Below are 27,328 nucleotides of genomic sequence, written 5' to 3' on the forward strand. Positions count from 1 at the left end.
AAAACGGCTCGTTGTTCTCAAACAGCTTGTGTTTGATTCGTTAAGAAGCTTATGTTTGACTCGTTAATTTCGTTTGATAAGTTAACGAGCCAAACACGAACTAAGATGTGTTAGTTCGTGTTCGGCTTGTTTTGGCTCGAAAAACTACTCATCAAGTTATACATACACACATACACACACACACACTAAGCAGTATTTTAAAAAAAATTTAATTGACTACAAGGCTACAAAGATTTATAACTAATTAGAATATTAATTAAGAAAATTTAAAAAAAAATTATTAAATTAGATTTAAATGATGTTTTAATATAAATAATAATTTTCAAATCTTGCTCAAACCCTTATTGTCTTATGACTACATGATCAGGGTTGTTAAAATGACTTTTTGCTCGTAAACAGCTCATGTGCGGCTCGTTAAACAAACGAGCCGAACACGAACATACTTTTTGAGCTCGAAATATAGTGATATTTTTAATTTGATATGAAAGACTCAAAAATTTACGTTGGGATGTCGTAATCTGATTGCCTTTATGAGATATTTTTCCTGTGTTATTCCGCATTATTCAGGTGTTATTGTGACCGAGAATATTCTCATAACACAATAACACATAAATATCACCACAATAACACATGAATAATGCGAAATAGCACGGGAGAAATATTTTCCTGTGCTAAAATGATTTTTTTTTTGTCTCCTCCATATATCCGCATATCAGTGGACTAGACTCCGAACGTAGCTTAACGTTAGGAGTCCTTGTGTAATATTTTTCCATGCTAAAGTAAAGAATATCAATTTTTACTTTATAATCATTTTAAAAATGATCCCTACCCTGTCGAACGCGATTGGGAAATTCCTCGAGCAGCTCGTCTGCATCAAATTTGAAATCTGAGAATTGAGATTGACATTGTTGTAGCTTTTCTCTATCGACTCGGCCATGATCCAGGTTTAAAGGTTGATTACGTTGCTGTGTGGCTCTTCATCTGGGATTCATATTGGCGGTTTCCCCGGTCATTGATGTGGGCGCGATGACCGCTGGTGTCATCGATCCTCCATTACGAAGGAGTTGAAGCTCTTGCTGCATCTCAGTGATAGAATTGTAAGCCGGTGGTGAGGCCTTCCATCCAACGCTCGAGACGCGCCTGTGCGTCCCGCAAGATGTCCCAGCTACGATCGCCCTCATGGGCTGAAGTTCTGTCGCTGTGTGCCATAGTTGGATCTGATATCGAACTGGTGTAAAACCTGATGAATCAAAACCAAAAAACAAGAACAAAGCAGGCAAACCACGGAAAAAATATTACATCAGTGCGTAGCCAATGAAATCACGTCACGATACCTCACGCGACAGAGAAAAAAAAAGCGCAGTAACACGAGGAATATTCCTCCCTGTGTTATTACATGTTATTCATGTGTTATTGCATGTTATTCATGTGTTATTGATGTGTTATTGTGTTATTATAACACCAAGAATATTCTCAGGACACACTAACATATAAATAACACACAATAACACATGAATAACACGGGGAATATTCCCGACAGAGAAAAAAGCGATGCAGTAATATTCCCGACAGAGAATATTCTCTGTGTTATTACATGTTATTCATGTTATTCATGTGTTATTGCATGTTATTCATGTGTTATTGATGTGTTATTGTGTTATTATAACACCAAGAATATTCTCAGGACACACTAACATATAAATAACACACAATAACACATGAATAACACGGGGAATATTCCCGACAGAGAAAAAAGCGATGCAGTAATACGGTGGAATATTCTCCCCCGTGTTATTCATGTGTTATTGTGTGTTATTCATGTGTTATTGATGTGTTATTATGTTATTTGTTATTATAATACCATAAATATTCTCATGACACAATGACACATGAATAACACACAATAACATATGAATAACACGGGGGAGGGGGGAATATTCTCCTTGTTACTGTGTCGTTTTTTTCTCTCTGTCACGCGGGATGTCGTGGCGTGATTTCATTGACTACGGACGTTACTCTACGTGCGTAATACTGATGTAATATATTTTCAACAAACCAGAGAAAGGAAACCCAAAATATGCTATAATTTCCGTAAAAGCAAAAAAGGTGCATCATCTCCTTTACCTCCAGTCTCCATAGCAGGAAAGAGGAGGAGAAACTAACCAACAAATGGGGAGTACACTCCTAATAAGCGTCAGACGTTACTCTACGTGCGTAGTAATATTTTCAGCAAACCAGAGAAAGAAAACCCAAAATATGCTATAATTTCCATAAAAGCAAAAAAGGCACATCATCTCCTTTACCTCCAGTCTCCATAGCAGGAAAGAGGAGGAGAAACAAACCAACAAATGGGGAGTACACTCCTAATAAGCGTCTAACTAAGCATTACATTAACATAACTAATATGGTCATTAAAACAAATATCTATGGTAGTTAAAAAAAATAATTTCATGTAATGCTATATATATAGATATATGACTAGTTGATGATAGTGTCAAATACACCAGGTTCTCAGCATGTTGCATCAATTTACTTAAGCATTGATGTGCAAATCAATAGAATAACAATGGCTCATTGTTGTTGTTGTTTTATTATTATTTTTTTATTTTTTTGTGAAAAGATGATGGCCTTGCTTAGGAAGTGTTAGATATTATAGTTTTATATTTCTATTATTTTACCCTAGCCATTTTTCTTTATTATTTTTTTATTTTTTGTGAAAAGATGATGGCCTTGCTTAGCAAGTGTTAGATATTATAGCTTTATATTTCTATTATTTTACCCTAGCCATTTTTCCATTGTCTCTTCTCTTTCCCTTCTCCTTCTCTATTTCAATTGCAATTCTTAACATGATATCAGAGCAAGTTCTGATCCATTCATAGCTTTCGTGGATCAAAGACCCGAAAAGAAAATTAAATTTTCAGGGATTTATTTGTAGCTTTTGGGTTATTTTGCAGTCGTCAGCGATAGACCCAATATTCGGCGTCATTTGCAGTCTCTAGCAATAGACCCAATTGCAGTTTTTTGGGTGATCTATTGTTATTGATATTTGATTTTCCTTTCCTTTGTTTTTTTTTTGTATTGATAATAGTAGTAATGACTGGTGGATTTATTTGTAGCTTTTGGGTTATTTTGCAGTCTTCAGCGATAGACCCAATTTTCGGTGTCATTTGCAGTCTCCAGCAATAGACCCAATTGCAGTTTTCTGGGTGATCTATTGTTATTGATATTTGATCTTCCTTTCCTTTGTTTTTTTTTGTATTGATAATAGTAGTAATGACTGGTGAAAAAGATGATTATCTTCAGTCTATTAGCGTGCAATTAAATTGGAAAAATTACTTATGTTAGAGTTATCAAAGGCAAAAAAATGTGAAGTTATGTTTATGGAACCTCTGTTAAGCCCATCGATGAAAAAAATGGAAAATATGAAGAAATTTTGGAAGTATGAAAAGCAAACAATTAAAAAATAATCACTTGGATCAATAGCTCGGTTTCACAATCAATCAGTGTCTAATTAGCAAAATATGAAACTGCCAAAAAATTTTGGAATCATTTGGAAAGATTATATGTGCAGTCAAATTTTGCAAAGTAATTTCAATTAGAGATAGATATTCCTGCTTTTCAACTTAACAACATGAGCATCCAAGAATTTTATTTTGGCATGACTAACCTTTGGGATCAGATATCTCTTACTGAATTTGCAAATTTACGAGCTTTTAAATCATACACTGATTGTAGAGAAGAATAACGTTTGGTTCAGTTTTTAATGACTCTTTGAGATAATTTTGAAGGGCTTCGTGGAAATAGTTTACACCGCAATCCTCTTCCAACAGCCGACTCAGTGGTTAATGAGTTATTAGCTGAAGAGATTTGTCTCAAGTCTCACTAATCAATCTATTTTTGCAGCTACTCATAATAAAATCAAATCTCCTCGAAACAACATGATATTATAAGAAAAAAAATAAAACAAAAATAAATAAGGGTTTAAAAAATAAGAGAAAATGAAAAAGAACCTAAAAGCAATGATGTGGCTGAGCTCGGGATTTTGAATCGATGATTGATATTATCTCCTCTATTGTCTGTTCATATAGTCTTTATTTTTTGATTAAATTGAAGTTCAACTTCTTGTTTGAAATTTGAAAATTGAGTAATGATTTCATAGTTGTACCATTGGATAGATCCAAGTATATCCAGTAAAATCATCCATGAATAACACATAATATGTGTTGCATGGGGAGTTGATGTCTGTGGAATTATGGAGTTCTTGGGTTGAAAGTTGATGTTTAATCTATGCCAACACTTAGAAGCAATCTGTCCCATATTGTAATAGATATGACAAATAACAAATTCCAAATCTTTTGATTGATTGTTCGGACGATCTTGATTTCTTTTAGACTGAGTATTGTAGCTGTTACCTTTGCCTTTATGGTGTTTGTTCTTCATAACAATAACAATTAAGCTACAAGTCGAAACATAACAATAAAGATAATCTTTATTACCCCAGAATGTAACGATGCTGCAACTTGTATGGAAAAAGAAATGCTAACACACGGTACACCTCACACTTGCAGAGCAAGTAAGACAGTGCACCCCATGCATTATGTTGTATCTTTAGCACTACTAAGCACCTGTCACCGCCAACTTTAAAGGCTTGATTTACATTTACTTTGTTTTTATTCTGACAAAATAATAAAGTATGAATTAGTATGTTTATTTAGCAAATTTTAAAAGATTTCAAGTGGAATATATTAGTTGAACACTGCATTTTGGGCTCTTACCATTGTCACTATTGGCCGCTTACTACCCACTGCTAGCCTTGAACGCACTGCATGCTTGGATGGCCATTGGCCACCCATCAAAGTCACAATTTTAGGTTCTATTTGTTTTGGCTTTTCGAGCCACGCATTGCAAACGAACCATGATTGAATCGTTTGAATGCAGGTTCAGGCTAGAACTTATGATTGTGTTTATAGAACTGATATGTCAAAGATTTGTTTTTGAAATCCTTCATAGCTTTTGAAGTCATAGTTTCGACCCTGACACCGTTGTTTGCCATTTATCGTTCTTAGCTTATTGTGATGTAAAATGGAAGTTGCATAAAGCAATGTAGTCATTTTTTTTTTTTTGGCACTTCTGCTACAACTGCCACAGCCTGCTTGTAGGGCTGTAAACGAGTCGAGTTGAGCGAGCTCAGGCTTGGCTCGTGTTCGGCTCGTTCGAAATAACTTGTGTTTGAAATCGGCTCGTGAACAGTGTGTTCGTGTTCGGCTTAAAATTGGCTCGTTAAACTAAAATTGATAAAAATAGATGTAAAGTGTGGGATTCAAACCTCGATCAAATCTATAAAAAAAAAGACACTAACCACATTGCCACATAAGGTGTTATGATTTAGACTTAGACATAAATATATATAATATATTATTATATAAATAATATATGTAATATATTGTTATATAAAAAGTTATATATATTTTTTTCGAGTCATTTCGAGCCGAACACGAGCGAACAAACTATTGTTCGTGTTGGGCTCGTTTCCATTTCGAACTTAAAAATTTGTTCGTGTTCGGCTTGTCCGTTAAGTGCTACTAGCCACCAAGTCGCCGCCACCTTTAAAGGATTTACTTTACATTGAATTTATTTTTATTCAAATAAATAAATAAATATGAATTTGTGTGCTTATTTAGCCAAAATATTCTAAAAGATTTCAAATAAAATATATTATTTGAACACTGCCTTCCTTTTAGAGCCCAAATAATTTTATCCTCCATCACCAAGGCACCTCCCTCAATCCATGGAAAAAACGCAGAGCACGTTCCCGGTTCCATTAATATTCAAAACTGCATCAACCAATGGCGTAATTGCACTTCAAATTGATCTGATACTTAGCACTCATGAACTACTAAGGCCCCGTTTGGGACAGCTTAAATGTGCGGCGGCGTTTTTGAAAACGCCGCCGCAGCGTTTGGAAATCACGTTTCCCATGCGTTTTTTAGAACGGCTTTTTGAATTTGTGTTAAACGCGGATCGCGGGTATATCCGAAAGAGATCAGAGGAATGGGGCGAGCAAAGCTGGAGATGAAGTACCGAAACAACTCCAGAGCCCGCCGCGCAACTTACATAACCAGAGTGACAGGATTGAAGAAGAAGGCCTCCGAACTCTCCCTCCTCTGCGGCGTCGACGTGCTTGTTGCCTCCTTCTCGCCGGAACTCAACGCCGTCCAATCCTGGCCGGAGCAAGACTCCGACGAATTTCGCTGGATAAAAGAGCGGTATGTCCAATTTCGTAGATCTGAGATGGCTACCCCTTTTCCTTCTCCTTCTCTTCCGCTGGCTTCCCAAGAAATGCTGGCCATGAGTTCTAAACTGACAGAGATTAGAGAGAGGTTACGCTTCCTCCAAGGAGAAGCCTCCTCCAATGCAGCCACGGCTTCTTCCCATTTCCAGCAAGATCAGACGGCGCTGCAGGTACAGGACACCATTCCTCTAAGTCCTTTTCCTACCCATATCTCCATGGAGGATGCACCGGAATTCTTCCTCTCTGATTCGCCTATGAGGAGCTCCACGGACGATTTCGCTTGGTGCGACAGTCTTCTCGATTATGAGAAGTGGTGATTCGAACAAAAGGATGCCATCAAAGTTTTGAATCTTTCCAGGGAATTTTTTTTTTTCTGTCATTTACGGTTTATTAGTTTTTTCTGTTGTATATATACGAATCTCTTATATTTGGCAAGCTATCATAAACTTTGAACTGAACAATCTTGTCTTCTGCTTTCTGCTATGTACTGAATACAGTTTGCTAATATGGAAAATAAGCATTCGGTCCTTCCCTAGCTATTGCATTGAACAAAGGGGCATTTCCATACATACCACCCAAATCCTTTGTATTTAGGTATCTAACACATATACTCTCCTTTTTTACTTTTAAACCTCCCAAATCATTCATATCACATAAAAAAATATGATTTTTTTCTGCTTTTAAAATGTTAAATGCAATGTTCATGCGTAGGTGAGGTGGCATATATGCAAAAAAAATAAATTTTAGGTGTTTGCAGATGTGTAAATACAAAGGAGTTTTGTGACATGTATATAAAACTTACTTGAACAAACTAATTAACAAATCATTTATTGCTTATTATGCCAAGTCCTTGTGAGGAATAACCAATCGCAAACTAGCATGAATCCTAATAAAAAGCAAATAACTCTCTTTAATATTTGTGATGCATGGAAGAATGTATTACGTTTATATCTATCCCACATGCAGTAGAATGTTTGATCTGCTAATCATCTTAGATTTGTAACTTCTACTATTAAAAACTCTTTGTTGAAAAAAACTCGAAAAGATTGCGCGAAATGCAAAATGCTTTTTGGTTGAATAAGAAGAAAGCAGACTTTTTGATTAATTTTGGTAGATCAATGCATTCCATGCCAAACATTCCATTATTTCATTTTAAGTCAAGAAAAATTTTTGCTATCATTCATTAATATAAGCTAAGATGCTTCTAATCAGTTTCATAGATAATTAAGACATACCACATATCCATAATATACATTGTAAACTATTAATCATTCCATTTGTTTAATAGACTTAAATCTGTAAATCAAAATATTTAAATGAAGGCAAAATCTGATCACCTTACTGCAATCCAATCTCTTCCTTTCTTTATCAGAAGCAAGAGCTAGAAACTAGAGTATTGTCGGGTGAACCTTAAAGCTTGGTGAGATAAAAATGTTGAAAACAAAGTTCAAAATATAAGAAAAAGGAATAATATATCTCATGCTAGTTTTTTTTTTTTTAACTGACAAAAATATCAATAATCATAGATATAGCTAGTTTGATGCACAAAACATGAATTGACAAAGAGCATAGTTGACGATTGAAAAAATAACTTAACAGATTAATAAACAATGAGCATGATTGTTTGTAAGGAATGAAATTATAACTATCGTGGGCACGATCATTCAATATACTCGCAAACTAGATTCCAAAAACAACTATTGCTTACATAATTCTTTCTCATTTTTACTTGTCATAGTCTTAGAAATGTCATATAATAGTCATGCATGTTTAGGCATATTTATAGATAATTGTCACCTAGTTCATTATCCTAGAATAGTAGTCCATGAAAGACTTGCTTCAATAAAGCAATTATCAAAGAATCCCTCGATAACACTTGATAACACTTGCATATCTATGGAAAGCCAATAAACTCATTTATCCATAAACATTGCCCATCTTATTGGTTCTTATGTCATTTCGTATGTAAGTCATCATAATTTATTAAACTTTTCCCTATGGCTTGACCTATCATATATTTTCTCGTTAGCATCAGTATCTTAAGTGCTAAACATACTTATCTTGTTATGCATATATTATTACTAATCTTTTTCAACTATATATAAGGCATAATACTTGCACAATATGAAAATAACATAAAATTATTTTTTAAAAAAAGAAAATGTGTAATGTATTTAACATATTAATAAAATTTGATACCATTTACATACTCACTATGAAGAAATAACTATTATCACAAATACACAAGTCTAATTTCATTATAGAGAATTAATAAATATTTGACTTAAATATACTTTGTCATTTATATTTGAGATGAGTATCTCATAACAAATATTAGATAATTCTTATAATAGGATTCCATGCACTCATCAGCCTGAATTCTTGGTATCTTCTGCACGAATCTAAAAATAAATATCAATTTTCTCATTTTGAAGATATTTTTTAATTCAACTATAATATGATTCCAAATAACCTCAAAAATACCAATTTACTTAAAAAAACGGAGTTTTACTCATCATAAAATCTTCAGACCTACTAAACCTGAATCTAACTCAATTTACTCATGAAAATACAAGAAAATTAAATTTAACCCGAATCAAGTTTAGTTGTTACATATGTGTTGAAATCCATTTTTCTTATCACATGTGTAGAATGTTCACTTAAATGTTGTGGGACCATATTGCACTCATGCATAGTTTCCAATAACTCAAGACATCCACGAGAACTCCCCGACGAGCGTTTATATCACAAAACTAGGGTTTGAACCGATGCATCCACGTTATAGAATGACACAGTCATTAGCATCAATTCTTGATGTATCACATGTGGTAAATCCACTTGAATTCTATGAGACTGTATTCCATTGATACATAGCTTCTTATAGCTCAGGACATTCTTAAAAACCTTGAACAGATGTTTTAGGCGTAAAATTATGATTTGGACTGGTGTGGTCGAGCTCATAAATGGTTACACTTTGTTGGCATTATTTATTTGAAATGGCACATGTTTGATGCTCATTTTAATGTTTGAGAACCTCATAGATAGCCTCCCATGGTCAAAGGATCCATAAAAAACTTGCGCACAAACTTAGCACAAAAGAGGAAAAAAATTTTCGTGCAAACTTTGCACAAAAGAGGGCTTAAAAAAGTAAATAAAATAAAAAAAAAAAAACCTAAGAGCCCCAAAATGTAAATTATGAAAAGAGAAAGAACTCAATAATCTAGCCAAGCTATCAATAACCACCAACATCCTCACCAAAGTGAGTGTAAGCAAAAATATTACTAAATTATTATTATCATTCCAAATAATACAAAACTAAGTTGACAAGAATGTTGTGTAAGCAAAAAAAAACTTACAACCAATTAATGAAACCATTTGAAAAAAAAAGGTAAGAAATAGATAACTAAAAGAAAAAAAGGCTTAACTATCCCCAATTAATTTATTCTATTTAAATTTTACGAGTTTAATTATTGTAGACTTTTTATGATTTAGAGGACTCAGTTATTAGAAAATTCATTTTAACCCTGAATTAATCAATATTTACATTTCTGATGAAGGTCTTATCGAATCTAGGTCTTATCGAATCTAGTTAATTTACGTGGTTTCCCATCATTAGTCAATATTCTAAACTACAGAAGGTCTTATCGAATCTAGTTAATTTATATGGTTTCCCATCATTAGTCAATATTCTAAACTACAGTCAACGTCTTAGCAGGCAATCGTACCTGTATAACTACCTCTCCCAAACTTATTTTCTATCATATACATGTCATATGATAAAATACAAGAATGAAAAGAAATGAGTTTTCAACAAAGAAGGTAATATATAATATATATATATATATATAATATATTGCAACACGACGTGCCAAAACTTAGCACAGGGTAAATCCGACATCGGATTATCGCGACATTAGCGTCGGATTTAACCCGTTTGTTTTGACTAGACAATAGTTAGAGGACGTAGCTTCACAAAACATTTTAACATCTTAGTTGGTCAGACCATGATAATAATGTTCAAATGTTAACAAACAACAAGATCATGAAAGCACAAGAAAATGCTAACAAAAAAAATATTGCGAAAAAAGTCACTATTAAATCCACTACCCCTACATCATAGAAGCACAAACAATGAAATTAGCCACACATCGTCAAGAAAACCCTAGCAAGGAAAACTATGCATAGATTGCAAGGAACAAATACATGAAAGACTTATAAGAATTTATTATCTGCACAGGTGCAGCACTCCTTCCTCTCATACAAGTCTCTCAAAGCTCACAAAATACATGAAACTCTCATTTTACAAGGTTTCTCCAAAGGAGGAAGAAGGCCTTGAGGAAAACTAACAAAATTCTCTCTAAACCTTACCCTAGCCGCCTCCAATCACACTTGAATGCAGAACCCCCTTCATGAAGCCCTAAATATTTATTTTATAATAGGAATCACGACTTAGGGCATTAAATTTCCTTTCTAAAGTGTTTTATCGCTCATTGGTGTGGTCACACCACAAAATTGCAAGGGTGGCATGGTCATGCTCGAAGGTGACATGGTCACACTGCTAGTCTACCCAATATGGTGTGGTCACGCCAAATACGGTGTGGTTATGCTGCATTACTTTGATACTAGGCGTGGTCACGCCACTTTCAAGTGTGGCATGCAGTTTCGGGGTATCTTTTTGCTTGAGTTTTTCGTTTCAAATTGCTCGTATTCAACTCCTGCAACCTACACAACATTAACAGAAAACCTTTCTTAAGCATAAATCTGTAATAAATATGTCTAAATAACATGTAAAATGTAGGGAGAAAAGCAGGTAAAATCACGTAAAATTGATGTATGTCAGTACCCCCAAAATTATTCTATTACTTGCCCTCAAGTAATCACATGACTCAGTTAGATATTATGACTTGAATAGGCATTCTCGTAGGATCCTAATCATTCAAAATGTTTATCAGAGCTATAATGAGTGTTAAATTTCAATAAAGGGTCAATTAGCTTTACTAGTTAATAACTTGACTTCTATGCAATTCCCTTCATTTTATCCTTAAGAAAACTTCATAGATCCTTAAATTTGATTTAATTTAAGTCTTTTTCACTCACCTTGAATGCCTGTTAATACAGTTTCAATAAATCTTAGCTAACTTAACACTCTCTTGACTCTTTCCAGATAACTTTTAATGTGGTTTTTCCTTAAAGGATCACGACCAAGCTTTATCACTTAAGTCCCACTATTCATCCTTTTAATTTTTTTCTTTTCTTGAATTTTTATTATGTCAAACTCAAGCTTCTCCACAGAGAATTTTCTTTTCTTCTACTTTTTTATTTTTTTATTTTCCTTCTTTCTTCCTCTTTTCTTTTTCTTTTTCTCTTTCTCCTGAGAATTACTATATCTAGTGACATTATTTTTTCTTTCTTTTTCTAGTTTTAAATGTGAACGAAGCTAATGTTTCTCAAGAGATAAAAACTAAACACTTGATATTTTAATACTTCACCTCCAAGTTATCATTTTTAGTTAAGACTTAAAGTCATATTGATTTTGTTAAAATTGACTGAAAATGATTATCAACATTCTTGGTTTGCTACTTAACACTTAAATTACATATTTTTAATAATCTACGGGTTCTTTTAAGTAAAGTTGAGGTTATTAAGGTTTCATCTCATTATTAACTTAATAAAATTAGTTTTTCTTTGATGTCATGTATCTTCTTTTAATAGATTATGATAAGCAATTTGAATTAATCAGCGTGCCTAATAGCCCAATGTAAATTTAATTTTTTTACCGAGCTATGTTAATTACCCTTCAGGTTTATAATAAGGTACATTTTTCTTTTCCCCCAAACTTGTTTTTTTTCATACATGGATAACATAAAGTAGCAGTAAGGAAAAAGCCAATAAATGCAAGAAAAAGAAGTAAAGGTGGGATAATCACATGAATCTCTAAGAGTAAGGTACAAGCTCAACAAGTAAAATCAGCAAGAAATGGTAATCAACTGTGGTACAAATTTCAATGTATAAAAGAAAATAAAAATAAGTACAGAAATGTGCCAGAGGCACTCAGTAGGGTCAACAAAACACAGAAATTAGCACTCACTATTGAGCCAAACAACAATGCAGTAGCCGCCCTGAAGAAACTAGTCATGTAGGGTTAGTAGGGACAATAACACAAACACATGATACAAGACATTTAACAATGCAAACCTCACCCCAGTCATTGACATGACCACCTTGACTCTACTTTGTTGGCAAGGAGGGTGTAAACACTCAATTACTTGTAAGCCCATCGCTGAGTGTAAACTCACGACAATGTCAGAGTTGCCTGGTCATTGTCAGTCTCCTCCATGTCGTCATCATTTGTTATAGAAATCACAAATGACAGTGCAGTCAAGAAGGTCACTGAGCATGGTGATCACCGCACCTTCTAAATGTATCAGTGCATGTATCAATATTGTCGTTGGTGCTGCTCCGCGTAGTGCTGTGTCTGCATGTGGACATCATGTATCTCCATACACATATCCTTCAAGCACCTGATCACCTCAACACTCGAAGGGTCTCAACGTGTAGTCTTGGGATGTCGTGAGAAAATCTCTCTTCTTTCTTGGGATGAGCTCTATGCAAGGCTAGCAGAAGAATATGTAGTCCTCAAGATTGGCCTCTGTGTCACTAACAAAACATCTCTATAGGCTTGGGGAAGGTCTGATGATTTTAAAATATTAAAGGTAACTGATTGTTCATGTTCTCGCAAAATTATCTTCTCAACTTGAACACCAATAATAAGTTTTCCAGTGTCTAAAAATAGTCTCCCGAAAATCACATGCATCCCAGTTTCAACTTTTAAATAAAAAATTACGAAATCAGCCAAAAGGTGAATCTTTCCATGATGATAGGCAAGCTTTCAACTATTCATAGAGGATGCACCACTGATAGATCTGCTAATTGAAGTGTCAAATTTGTAGGCTTAATTTCTCCTCCTCAAAGTTATTTGAAATTGTTCAAAGGCATGAGATTGACATTGAATCCTAGGTCACAAAGTGATTGTCCTTAAAATTTAGTTCATATGACATATGGAATGTTGAAATTACTAATTTTTAAGGGAACTGAGGTGCAAGTCTCTCAGTTGGGTTGGAATGATAGAGGAAACATTACCTAAAACAAGCTTCACAAGTGTATTATTACTCGAATAGCCAGCTTCCTTTTCTACTCCAGTTCAGGTTCTTACTACCTTGCACAACTCCAAATTTTGGTTGTTTGGATTTATCTCAGTGTTACTAGGCAGTGCACCTGGGGGTCTATTGTACATTGAGTTTGCCAGCTGTCCTAATTGAGTTTCCAAATTCTTAATGGCTATAACTTGGCTCTGTATAGTGTTCCCCATTTGAATGACTAGCTCCTCAATAAGTGATTCCTTTGGGCAGGTTAGGAGCTAGCTTGAATTCCTATTGGATATTGCTGATTTTGGGGTTGATTACCTTGGAATGATCATTTACCTACAGGGTTGTTCTGAGTGTCTCCCCATTGATGGTTGCTATTATTTTAAGGAAAATTTGGGTCGTTCCTCCAGCTTGGGTTTTAGGTGTTGGAATAGGGGTTATGATCATGATTTTCTATGGTATTTATATATTCTAAGTTTGACATACTAGGATCTACCAATGGTCCATACCATAATCCTTCATTGTTGGGAAGTCCTTGCATGGGATTCATCCACAAATTATCTAACTTCTTAGAGATAACAACTAATGGGGTCACTTGAATAGCTAACACATCAAATTCATGAAGGCTTGCTAGCTTCTGGGGTGTAACTCGTTCAACAAGACATTGGAAACTATTGGTGGTCATTTCCTCTATTAATTGGTAGGCTTCATCAAACGGTTTTAGACATAAATAATCCTCATGCAGTAACATCTATTATAGATCTCAGAGATCCCTTGTAAAAGGTTTGAATGATCATCCAATAAGATAGGGCATGATGTGGGCACATTTTAAGTAATTATTTGAACCTCTATCATGCCTGATAATTGGACTCTCCATCTATTTGAGTGAATGAGGTAATGTCAATCCTAAGTTTTGCAATTTTGATGGAGAAAAATAAGGATATGCACTTGGATTTTGTATTTTAGGTCATTTGCGTCGGATTTTCATCTTCTTTGTGTCAGTCTTCTGTGTCGGATTTTCATCTTCTTTGTGTCAGAGATTTTCACCGCAGTTAAATACGCGGAAGACATGTCATTTGCATTGGATATTTTATCCTTTTTTTGTGTTTGGTATAGTTTGACGTTTATCAATAAAGTTTTTGTGTCGCTTTATTCGACGCAAACTTCGTTGCAAGCCTGCTTTAAGTTTCATAGTTTTTAGAATACTATCTTGCGTTGAATTGTTGGCCTAAATCTGACGCAAAACTGTCGCAAGTAACAAAATTTAACTTTCGTCACTTTACTGCAACAAATCCAATCCTAATATTTGCATAGAAAAAATCCAACACAACTATCAGACGCTAATTTCAACGTCTCCAGTGGTGTATATAAATAAACAGTTTAGCAACTTACATATTGGAGATGAAGTGGCAATTCAGATGTTTCGACATGTTCATGACGATAATAAACACACTTTAGGTTTCGTGCTTTTGAAATCCTCAAGATGACATTAGAGTTATTTTGGTTGGTCGTTTGAGAATTCGGTGTTTGCTTAGATGTTCCCCACTCCAATTATATCTTTGAAGTCATGAGTTGGCCATCTTACTTAGCTAAATTATATTTTCTAGGGAAAAAAACTAAGAGGCTCACCCTTTTCTCTCTATTGTAATTGACCACACACCTCTCCTTAATATATAATATATAGAGAAATGCTGTTATACTTTATTGTAGATCATTTGTCTAATTGGCAAAGCATAAGGTTATTATAAAATGGCAACACTTTGTCTTTATATTTATTTTCTTATTCATTAATATATTCACACAATAAATAAATAATATAATATAATATTTGCCATACTGAAAATATTATTTTAAAGAAGCACTTGCATACACACCAATTATTATTTTAAACAAGCAATTACATACACACCAACTAAAACTTGTTATTTACAAATCAATCACGCTCTTTCTTCCAATTTTCAAGTTCTCGCTCAAATATCAAAATTCATCGCAAACCCCCCCAACAATATTTTTCATTTTTATCAAATTCTCAATATTTTGATCGTGACACGCAAAGTTCAAAAAATTCACTCACAGGTTTAATATGTAAATATCAATATTTTGAGTGGTATTTATATCATTACCCCTATTCTATAAATTTTTAATATACCAATTAAAAATAAATAAATAAATAAATACCTCTTGTGTGGTAGATATGTAAATGCCTAGAGAAAAATTTGTGTACGTAAGACGTACGTTGACGTAGCGCTGCATACATAATGAAGGTTATATTCACGTTATATCCACATTATATCCGCGTTATATCGTCTATAAATTTAATGTAATCTTCATATAACCTACATGAACTTACAAATAAGTTACGCGCTTCTGTTTTTACATATCTGTAGTTACATATAAGTTATATGAAAATTATATGAAAGTTACGGGAGATATAACCTAAATAAAATGTCAATGTAATGTGAATATAATCTTCATTATGTACGCAACACTGCGTACAAGACGTAGGCAACTTTTTTCCCTAAAAAAGAATGTAAACCAAAACATTAGCGTGAGGCTGTGGGAACATTCTAGTGTTCACTGTACCGCCAAACGACGAAATACTGCTGTGCTGCTGTGGATAACGCTCATCGTTGCTCTCTTGGATCAATGACAGCCACAAAATTGCTGCGAAAATCTGAAAATAAGTTGAAGAAAACTATGGTGCTGAGACCAATGAGATTTTGGTTTTTTATCGCAAGCTTTCTCAGCCACGACTTCTCGGCCAAGTGAAAATATAAGGCGGCCGAGTGACTGAGGTTGCTCTTAAAATCTTCTCCTTCATCCCATTTTTCTCATCTAACAAACCCTAGGGTGTACGAAGAAGAAGAAGGGTGTCAGGGAAAAAGCTACTGCTTGGAAAAATCGCGTTCAGGTTTGAGGTCTCCTGCTCTTGTTGATTTGCCTCTTGGTCTTTGATTTATATTCTCAAAGATTTGATTTTTTTTTCCTTCGCTTCTGAAACTTGCTGTTTTTATTTCTGAATCATTGATGGTGTTTGCATCATAATTTTATTTATTTATTTTTTATGGTTGAGAGAAACAAGCTTTTTTTTTCATTCGCTGGTTTATTGGATTCCATCTGATGAATTTTGTTTTACATAGCCTAAGTATTAATTTTCATTGCCTCAGTTTGGTTTTAGGTAAATATTGATAAGGTTGATTGGTGGATATTAAGATTGATAAATCTAATTTTGTAGAATAGATCTTATGTGTCATGTTTATTGATTAAATAAATGAGAAATTTCTGTTCTTTTTGCAGAATCAGCCCTATGGAGTGGAGTCATGTGAATGGAAGCAGTGATTGCATGGTTCCTGCTGCGCTAGATGGGCTTGGGTTCTATCGCCGTCAAGAGAAGATTGGTTTCATTGGGGGGTTAATGGATTTGAGATTAATGGATTTGCTAGGAAATACAATGATACATCTGAGGAAGAAAATCTGGCAAACTTGAACTCTGATATAAGAGTGCCACCTGTGAATCAATTTTATCTGTGTGATGGATCGAACAGTTCGAGTCCTTGTGAAGATGGTTTGGTGCATGACTTCTGTATGAGAACTTCTGATGACTTGTTCAGTGATTTACCTGATTTTGAGATTCAGACCAGCATGGAGAACATGGATGACATTCTCTTGTACAAGCATAAGTTTTGGAGTCATTATGAAATTTGTTATAATACTTGTAGGAATTATGTAGTTTTAAAATATTATTCTAAGTTGCTGATGCTAATTAAGATTTTAAAAATCTAATATTCATAATTTTTGCAGGGATTCTTTCTCATTGCTGGATCAAATGTATTTGGAGAATTCATATGAATCACTGCATATTACAGATTCCACACACCACCCATGGAATTCGAGAATCTCAGTACTTGAACATTCAGAGACTCTTATGAAGGATTTGTCAAGAAGAAAAGATGCAATGAATGAGGTAGGACATGGCTTTCCACTGTGTATGAATGATTATGTTAGCATTAATTATGCATATTCCAGTATCATCTACAATGACATTGTAAAGCATCACTAGCTTTGGATATGTGTTGGATAATTTTCTTAGCTTGCTAATAGAATTTTGGTATATAGTGAGTTTTCAGATAATTTAATTTTTGTAAGCCTGTTTTCTGTTAATTTTCTGCTCATGACTCTTGTGTTTACCATGTACTATCCTCTCATGTCGTCTTGAGTGGCACAATTATTGCCTTTTCCTTCTGATTTTCTTTCAACTATTATTGATCTCATTTGGATAAAGTATGATGTATGATAGAGACAGAGAAGTGAGCTTTGAAGTAGAAAGATTGAAATGGGGCATCTTTTATGGTGTATGGAGGTTGTGGTTAAGGAGATTATTGGAGAAGTTTTGGGGTGAAGGAGGCTTGTGAAAGTTTCCTTCCAATCATGAATAACAATTTCCAATAGGGTTAGGCTAGTTTGGTTTTTGTTTGAGAGAGAAGCTTTTTGTGTGCGGGTTTGGCTATGATAAGCTTATGATTTGATGAGATGGTGGGAATAAGGAGATAAGGTTGTAAGAGGTGGGAGTAATATGGTGTGTAAAGATGGTGAAAAAAAGGAAAGATGTAGATTGTTTGAGAGAGCTTACAAAGAGGGAGAATTCCATTGCAAGCAGTGATGAAATTGAAAAGGGTAAATTCTAGGACACGAGGGAGGATGTAAACGAAAATAAAACAGCAAAACACTCAGTAAAATACTTCATAACTCTTTATGCAGGAATCTTGATGAATTATATAACTTACATTCAGTCATCTTGACTCTTAAAATTCTATTCTTGCATGTTGGTTCTTTAACTTTTTGTATATCTTGCCTTTTGAACTTCTATTCATGCATCTTGATTTGACCCTCGAACAATGGTAAAAAAATTGATTTGAACCTGAGTTAGCTTGACGATGCACCTTCCATGGACGTACATTACATGATGATCTAAGTTGGATAACTTTGAATTTTTTATTAGAACTAAGCTTGCATGGCAAACTTTGCATGTCCTATTGTGAATTTTCTTACCACTACTACACCTCCTCTTCAAAATATTAAAAGTTATAATACAAAATAATGCAAATAGAATATGATGATATAATATTTATAATATATTATACTCTGATAATGATAATAAACTTATGGAGGATACCATCCATTTAGACACATTGTTGCCTTTCATTAATGCCAAATTTAGAGAACCTAAGGCATAAAGAAAGTGGTTCTGAAATGCTCTTAAAAATGCAAAATTTTAATTTTATTGTTTATCCATTTTTTTTTTCACACACAAACCCAAACACACCAAACCGCAAATGCAAGGCCTTGAACCCATGAACTCTTAGTTGAAAGACAAAACTCTCAGCCGCTAAACCAAGGTAGCTTGCATATTCTATTGTTTATCCATTATCATTATTTACGCTAAAAAATTGGTGACATGTTTGAAATTTCAGTTGACTCATTTTGTGTAAAGATAAATCGGATAGTCCCATTCAGCTAGGTTCTGATATAAACCAAATTTGAGAAATTGTTGACTTATTTCATTTACTTTAGAAAGTGAAAACATAGTTAAGTCCATAATATCTATCACATCTTTTGGATTTCTACACAGTTCACTAAACAATTACTCATCATTCATCTACAAAATATTTATGTCCTGCAAGCAATGGATTCCAATTGTTGACTCCTATATCAGCAATGGATGAAACTCAAGTGTGTTTGCTGGTAAAATCATGGAAATATAGGGAATGTTGATAGTTTAAAGTCTTTCAAAGGTCTTATCAAATGGTTTGAGTATTACATGTAGTCAAGAATTGGTCATTAAAAAGCCATACTTTTGATTTTAGTAAACAGAAATTGATTTTTTTTTATTATTTTTTGGAGAAATTAAGTTTGTTGCTCATGACATAGGTTATCTTTTACTGTTAATTGAACTTGCTTGAGTTTACGATTTAGTTGCTTATGGATAAGATTTTGTTCTGCACATTGTCTGAATACAAAAGTGTTATGAAACTATCTGGTTGATTTTACGTAGTAAACATGTTTTGGAAAGTGTTGATTTTGTTTGCAATCATTTATATGTGAAGTTGATGCCTTTACATTTGAGATATTTATAGAGTTTGAGGGGTTGTTTGGTTTGCTAAAAATGAAGTACAACGTAAAACATTTGCAAAGTATTATTATAACAATGTATTTGAAATACTTTATGATTGTTTGGTTAACTGTAAAATAAACGCAGAACATTATATATATTTTTGTTTGATTTGAATTAGATTGAAAATAATTTAATAATTTTTTTGGGCGGCGAGCGGTAGTCGTTAAAAAAGATGAATAGAAGAAGAGAAAATGTATATAGAAGATGAGAACAAACAGAAATATACAAATTTTTGCTTGCTAATTTTAATTGTTTTCTTTAGTTAGCTCTTTCATGTATTATTTGAATATTAAATTGATGGTGTTAGAATTAAAATTATAATAACAGTGAATTGATTTTCACCGTCCGATCGTTTGTTCCCGTCTTGATTAATTCCAAGTCCCAGACTGAGTCATGATAACAACCCTCTTAGGCAGAACAAACGTGGGAGACGGAAAATCCCACAGTATATTTTTTGTAGCAAGAAAATTTCCACTCGGAGCTCCAAACTTGGGATCTATCCAGCACACAGAGACCGACAGACCTTCTGAGACCCTATTTTTCATTATTTTTAATTATAATTAGGATTAATTTGCTTTGTGACTATTTACTTGTTTTGTTGGTGAACTGATTAAACACTTTTGTATTTGGTTTATGTTATTTGTAGACTTTTGTCCCCGTGTTCTCCGATTTGGAGAGTTGTAGCCTATTTTGTCTTGTATCTTGAAAAAAATAGGTGACCGATCCTCCCCTTCATCTCTCTACCTCGCTGTTTCGTTGTCTACCCCGCTGTTTTCAGATTGGACAGCCGTCAAACGGTTTCAACTTCTTCCAAACTGCACCGATTTCACATATTCTATTTCTTTTGCCATTTTACAACAACTAAATCTGATTCTACAACACCTTCTAGGAATCCCAAAAGAGTTTCACATAGCATTCCAAACTGCACCGAAGTAGGGAGATGATGGATCCTCCCCGTCATCTCCCTACCTCACTAGGATCCGTCATCTCCCTACCTCATTGTTTCGTTGTCTACCCCCCTTTTTCAGATTGGACAACCGTTAAAGGGCTTGAACCTCTTCCAAACTGCGCCGATTTCACATATTCTATTTCTCTTGACATTTTACAACAACTAAATCTGATCCTACAACACCTTCTAGGAATCCTAAAACAGTGTCACATAGCATTCTAGGTGAGCTACACAAAAATCTTGATGAATAGGTGATCGGGTAAACATATATCTGGTTCTCGCTTCCAATGCATACTTATGTCAGAATTTTTTTTTTAAAATTTGAAGAGAGAGCATTATCTACAAAAATAAAATAAAATTTTTTTTTTTAATTTGAAGAGAGAGCATTATCTACAAAAATAAAATCACAAATCCCAAAAAACGAAAACACCAGCTTAATGAGGTTCAGCAAAATTTTCCTAAGAAACTTGTGCATCACAGAGCAGTTAACAAAAACTTCAAGTTAATACTTTCAGCAAGTATATAACATCAAAAAAATAACTCAAAATACAATAATGTATCCGCCATTGAAATAAACAAAGAATAACATGAACAAAGAAAATATAAGGACAATCTCATCTGCCCAAAACATAGGCAAGTGTCCTACTATAGCAAGTGAAAAAGACGACAGAACTTACCAATTCCAATATAAAGTGTGAATCTTGAGAATAAAGCTCCTGAGAAAGGCATTGAAGGGCTCTTCCTAGACGAGCATGCTGTTTCTTCAACAAGTTTCTTTCAGCAGTTCCAAGAGCTGAATTTAAGCCAAATTCTTCGCGCCTAATTGTTTCGATAAAGACAGCTGCATCCTGCATTCTAAAGTCGCCAGAACTTGCAGAGCCATGGATCACTTGCGGTTTATCACATGACATTTCAGTACAACATTTATCTAAACCACAAACAGAATCCTTATGGGAAGCTGTCACTTCAGTACGGACCTCATGGCGGTCTTCAATTTCACCATCTTCAGAATAAGTATTTCTGGGGATGCCTGGCAAATTTTTGTTGTAACTAGTAGAACATTGGTTGAATAATGTGCTCTGAGTACCAGATGGTTCAAACGTGCTAACAGTAGCTGCTGCACTATATTGTTTGTAGTCTTCAATCCACTCCACAATCCCGAGAGAAAATCCAATTTCATGAAGCATGAAGCATTCTTCGACCCCTCTACATTCTTTTAAGATGATCGCAGCAGCATCTCTAGTGAAAAATTGAAACGCAGAAATTAAAACATCAGCAGTAAAACTGTGGAATTCTGAAGGTAGATACCCCAGACAATCAAGGATGAATAATGATACAATCGAATGTGCCCCATTTGTACTTCCTGTGGCTGTTCTACAGCCATCAAAAGAGCTGTTCGTACTTTGTCCTTGAACAGAGCCTTTACGTAAAAATAAGGTTGCATGAGCATTCACTTGCAAATCACCCATGCAACATTTAATAATGGCATCAATTCCGCACTGGGCATAGCATCTTAGTAGTGATACTGGTATACTTTTAGATCCTCCGTACACATGAAACAAAGATAACAACTGCACTGCTGTATGGAATGGTGAAGCTTGAGCCAAAGCTTCCAAAAATCCATCAATTGTGGCGGAATGATCGATACGAATAATCCTTGAATCAGTCGTCACGATACATGATAATTCCTTAATGAAACCCAAATCTAGTAGCCAGTCCAACAGAGGCCCAAGTGAGGGCCCAAAAACAAAATCCCAGTGTGACCACAGCTTTAAATCAGATAACATTGGTGCTCTGAGCAAGCATTTGATTGCATCTTCGGTGGAAACAGATCCAATAATGCCAGTAAATTCACCCCTGCCAAGGGACTTACCAGGCAGTTCTCTAGAAACATTTTCTTCAAGCGATAGTGAACTTTTACCACAGCAATCACCAAGTAAGCTCACCGAGAATGTAACGGAAACGGAAACATCAGGAAGCCTTTGACTATGAATAAGATTTAAACTTTCAATACAGCCACTTTTTGTCATATGTAAAGCAACTACTGGAAATTGTTTCCTCAGAATCATGGAAATATGTTCATCAGTTAGCTTACTACTCTTGCTGAAGTTTCTTGCAGCTTGAGAGAGTACCACTAAGAATTGTTGTTGAGACATGAAAATCTCGATGGAATGCTGATAACCAAAGATTCTATTCAATAGATCATTAACTTCACTCGGAAAAGCAGATGCCTGTTTCTCTAGAAAATCAAAGAAATTTCCATGACCAAGGCATTCAAATCTTTCCACCAAAAACTGCCGCTTCAACCAATCCTCACAATCACGAAGTATAAGTTGTTTTTCCAGAGACGGATCTTTTCTTCTAGAATTAGTGTCAATTTTGAAGTAGCAGCCAACCTGCTTAACAATATCCCCAAGAGTAACATCTGGAATGAAAAAAAGTAGCTCAGAAAACTAAAGTTAAATTATGTAAAATTCTGAAGAGGTACTCATAATATAAATGATAGTAATCTACAAGTAGAATTTTTTTGTAAGAAAATACCATAGGAAGACATTTAGAAATGAAAAGAAACGTCAAGTCTCCTTCCCCTCTCCTCACGAAATTTCCTTTCCCTTAAATCCATCAACACTTTACAATCGACTTTATATATATTTTTACAATCAAAATTTTATACAGAACATCTAACCCTTCCAAATTGATAGTTGATATCAACGTTTACCTAAACAACCGTACCCTAGAGGATAACTGCATTGTGGAAGCTACTATTAGGAGTTGATGAGAAACAGCTTTGTTAATGCCTAAAATACAATGTTAACTGTCATAAGATTAAAGTAAATACTTGTATGTACTTTCATGGAGTTTCTTACCATAGTAACAACATTTTCATAAGGGAAACAGAGCACTGATGCATGATGATACAAATGTAAAATTTTATGCTCATCGGACATGCAGATAGAGTATATTGATGCTGCTCTGGCTGTTTTATTTTTCATCTAGTTTATTTCGTTTAAGAGAACGAGTGTTCTCAAAAATTTTGATACCCTTGACTAATTTGCTAATAATTTGATTAAGTAGATCAATTTGATTTACAGTTGGAAGAAGGGTTGTCTCAAAATTAATTGGATCCGGTAGTTCAGCTATTTTTTATTCGATGCTATCCGCATCAAGGATTCTTTGTTTCTGTCCGAGAAATAATTTGATATTGTAGCTAGATTGGTGCTTCATTGACTGCTGCTGATTTTTTCCCCTATTATAGGGATACATGACCTTTTATTTGGCATTGATTATGGCCAGTCTTGGAGTCCGTTCCCTATAGATTGATGTTGTTGAAGATGTAACACCCGAATTTTGAGGATCATGTAAAATTTTTAACAAATTTTAAAAGTATCCCCAAAAAATTGCATCCTCATAATTCAAACAAATTATTTTTAAAAAATTTTATGCATGAAATTGATCAATTCCATATAAAACGCCATGCATGAATCGTTAACAGATTGAGAGATATAAAACATTGAAGTTATAAATATGATTAAATTAATTAAACTTTGATTATCCCTAATCCTAACATGAATCCCGCAGCTCCACCGTTCTCAACCGACTTATATTTAGTTCAATTGGGAGTCTCCTGAGCTTCGAGTTCCTTCCCCTCTCCTCACGAAATTTCCTTTCCCTTATCTTGATTTCCTTCCTTCACCCTCTCCTTATTCGGTGTCGCTGCCAGGAGCATCCCGCAAAATCCCACAAAGAATCTCGATCCTGCAAGCGAGTCAGGCGGCACCAAGGCTCCAAAGTTTCACATGTCCCCTTTATATTTCCATTTATCGTTCTCATCTTTTATACATATTTGATCATCTTCTCTTCATCTTATTCCACAGTTTAAAAAAAAAAAAATGAAGACAACATAATGAGTTATTTAAAGATAACACAGGAGTAACGACATTTCTAAACTACAGTAATCCGGGGAAAAGAATTTAGTATACATGCGAGTCTACAATAAAAAAATGAAGACAGCATAATGAGTTATTTAAAGATAACATAGGAGTAACGACACTTCTAAACTACAGTAATCCAGGGAAAAGAATTTAGTATACATGCGAGTCTACAATAAATTTTATAATATGCTGATCTTTCTATTTTTATAATAATACATGTATTAATGACTTTTTTTAAAAATAAACATATTCAATCTTCTATAAAAATTTACTTTAACTTTGCTTTTATTGTATATTTTACATACACATTTGTCTGTGTGAGGATCTCCATTAACTCTTCTATACATATTTGATCATCTTCTCTTCATCTTATTCCACAGTTAAAAAAAAAATGAAGACAACATACTGAGTTATTTAAATATAACCCAGGAGTGACGACACTTCTAAACTACAGTAATCCAGGGAAAAGAATTTAGTATACATGCGAGTCTACAATAAATTTTATAATATGCTGATCTTTCTATTTTTATAAGCAATCTGATATAAGCTAATGCATGTATCAATGACTTTTTTTTAAATGAACATATTCAATCTTCTATAAAAATTTACTTTAACTTTACTATTATTTTATACTTCACATACACATATGCATGTGTGAGGATCTCCATTAACAAATCTAATACACTCTTGGTTAATATTGCTCTATCGGCTCCCGTCGGTACAATGGTTAATGATCCACACATCTAATTATTATAAAAGAAATCACTAATAAGGTTATTTGTGATGTGTGCAAAGATAAGTTGAAAAAAGGTTTTCATATCTTCTTTGATTGTAGCTATACCTCTAATATTTGGAGAATGCTCTGCAAGATTTTCTCCTTTTTTTATCACTATTGATAACTTGGACCCAAGTTATCAATTCATGGAGGCACATATATATTACAAGAAGGTTTTCAAAAAGCTTTGGGACAGTTTCTTCTTTGCTTCCATTAGTATCATCTGGAATAAAAGAATTGTAATTGTTTTTCAAGCAAGAAGAAAGCACAAAATTCCTTTAGTTTGACATTATCAATCTTACTTAAATAATTATTTTTTTTTATTAAACAAAATCCTAAAGAATAATCACTTTCCAACAACTATTGAGCACAATTGTTTCTCCTTTTCCTCTTTAAACTAATTTGCAACCTGTCTTATTTATTCCGAATAGTAAGTTCAGCTTGCCAAAAATTTAAGAAAAAAAAATCATGAACTCACTCTTATCAGCATTCTCGACACATATCTCATCATCGGACATGGGATCACTGTCTGATGATTCATTTTTGGACAGCTCCAAATGTGAGGAAGAGGTTTGATAAATAGATGAATGCTTAGGAGATGCATCAAGAACATCCAAGCTTTCGCCTTGGAGAACTCTTACCTGCATATTTCATATTAAATGACTTGAAAGGCATGTGCGCTAATTCAGCAATGAAAGAGAATATACCCCATGCTAGACATAATGAATCAAATGCTTTATATGCAAAATTAAAAAAGAAATTTACAGCATATTGTGAAGTCGCTAAAATTCAACTGGATGCAAAATATTGCCACAATTGTAAAATGCAAAAAATGTTGATCTGGTAAAGGTATATATACTAGAAGCTCTAATAATATGCTTAAAAGCATAAGTCTAGAAACTCTCTCATAGATGATGCACAGCTGATAACATAAAAATTTATAAGATGGATGATGTGAGTTTGCGATAAATAAACTAAGTAAACACTACCAACTGAGATATAAACTACAAAAATATGACATAAATATGATCAATGAAAAAAGCAAAACTAATAATAAATATTACATCATAATAACTATAAAAAAGTACAAAATATAAAATTATTAAATATAATAATTGTATTTAGAGCTAATATGGATATTATAAACATTTTCTTTTTAAAAAAGTCAGATAATAAATTTCTCATAGCTATCATACACAGAGAAAGCTAACACGAATAGATCTCTAGATTCAAGGGCGAGTCAACAAGGTTTATGCAGAAATAAATTTCAAAAATAGATTTTAAGTCTACGTAAATTATGAACATGATCTCCTGTAAATAAACATGCAGAGTTGACAAAGTTCAAGAAATAAAATTCAATAGTATCCAATGCTTATCGTGTTAAAACTCAATCTCAATCAGAGGTATTCTCAACTATCAAAATAAACCTAAATCCTGATATAAATTACTTTGAGCACGAATACAAAAAGTCAAAATATTACAATTTTAAAACTATTCCAGTGAAATTTATCACTCCCAAGCTTAAACCAATAATTCATCTACCTTTCACACAATTTCTTAAGAGTAACAAATTTAAAATTAAGCTAAGCTCATAAAAAGCTAATATTATATCAAGATTACCCTTATTATTGTAGAAATTATATTAGAAAATAATTTATTCTGGTTAGAAGTTATGATGATTAGATTTATTTTCTTAGATTGGATTTATTTCCTTTCCTATTTCAAGTTTTCATATTTTATGTCATTTCCTTTATCTCCAAGTAATTATTATGAATTGATTAATTGAAGATATAGGAGTTATATTTTTCATTTCATGTTATTTCAGAGAGAGGAAGTGAGAGTAAGGGCCCGTTTGGGGCAGCTTATAAATAATCGCCTCACCGTTTTGAAAACACGTTTCGACAGCTTACCCGAAAACGCGGTTGGGTTTTTACACTAAACGCAGGTCTCGGGTCGAACCCTGCGAGCCGTGTTTTAGGATAAGCACAAGCTGCCCCAAACGGATCCTAAGTTAAAGTGTGAAGAAGAGGAGGTGTGCCCTAGCCAATTGAATAGGAAGAAGG

General features: G+C 33.9%; 2 protein-coding genes and 1 long non-coding RNA gene across 3 annotated transcripts in view; 2 read left to right on the top strand and 1 right to left on the bottom strand.

Moving 5' to 3' along the window:
- The first annotated feature begins 6,040 nt into the window (after positions 1–6,040).
- Positions 6,041–6,646, top strand: LOC110029986 (agamous-like MADS-box protein AGL36). The gene has a single exon (XM_020732507.1). It carries the CDS (start codon positions 6,052–6,054, stop codon positions 6,607–6,609), a length of 558 nt encoding a protein of 185 aa, XP_020588166.1. The 5' UTR covers positions 6,041–6,051; the 3' UTR covers positions 6,610–6,646.
- A 9,431-nt stretch (positions 6,647–16,077) lies between these two features.
- LOC110029978 lies at positions 16,078–17,407 on the top strand. Its single transcript, XR_002294599.1, has 3 exons — positions 16,078–16,348; positions 16,735–17,105; positions 17,239–17,407. It is a non-coding gene; the product is annotated as an uncharacterized LOC110029978 (long non-coding RNA).
- Positions 17,408–21,124: 3,717 nt separating this feature from the next.
- The window catches only part of LOC110029988, a 38,054-nt gene continuing 31,850 nt past the window's right edge, over positions 21,125–27,328 (bottom strand). The window contains exons 5-6 of the mRNA XM_020732511.1: positions 25,744–25,906; positions 21,125–22,983 (exon numbers count right to left, since the gene is read on the bottom strand). Of these exons, the coding sequence (XP_020588170.1) occupies positions 21,173–22,983; positions 25,744–25,906 (1,974 nt within the window). The 3' untranslated portion in view covers positions 21,125–21,172. The remainder of the gene's footprint in view (positions 22,984–25,743; positions 25,907–27,328) is intronic.

Source organism: Phalaenopsis equestris, unplaced genomic scaffold, assembly GCF_001263595.1.
Source record: "Phalaenopsis equestris unplaced genomic scaffold, ASM126359v1 Scaffold000618, whole genome shotgun sequence".
NCBI classification, from domain to species: Eukaryota; Viridiplantae; Streptophyta; class Magnoliopsida; order Asparagales; family Orchidaceae; genus Phalaenopsis; species Phalaenopsis equestris.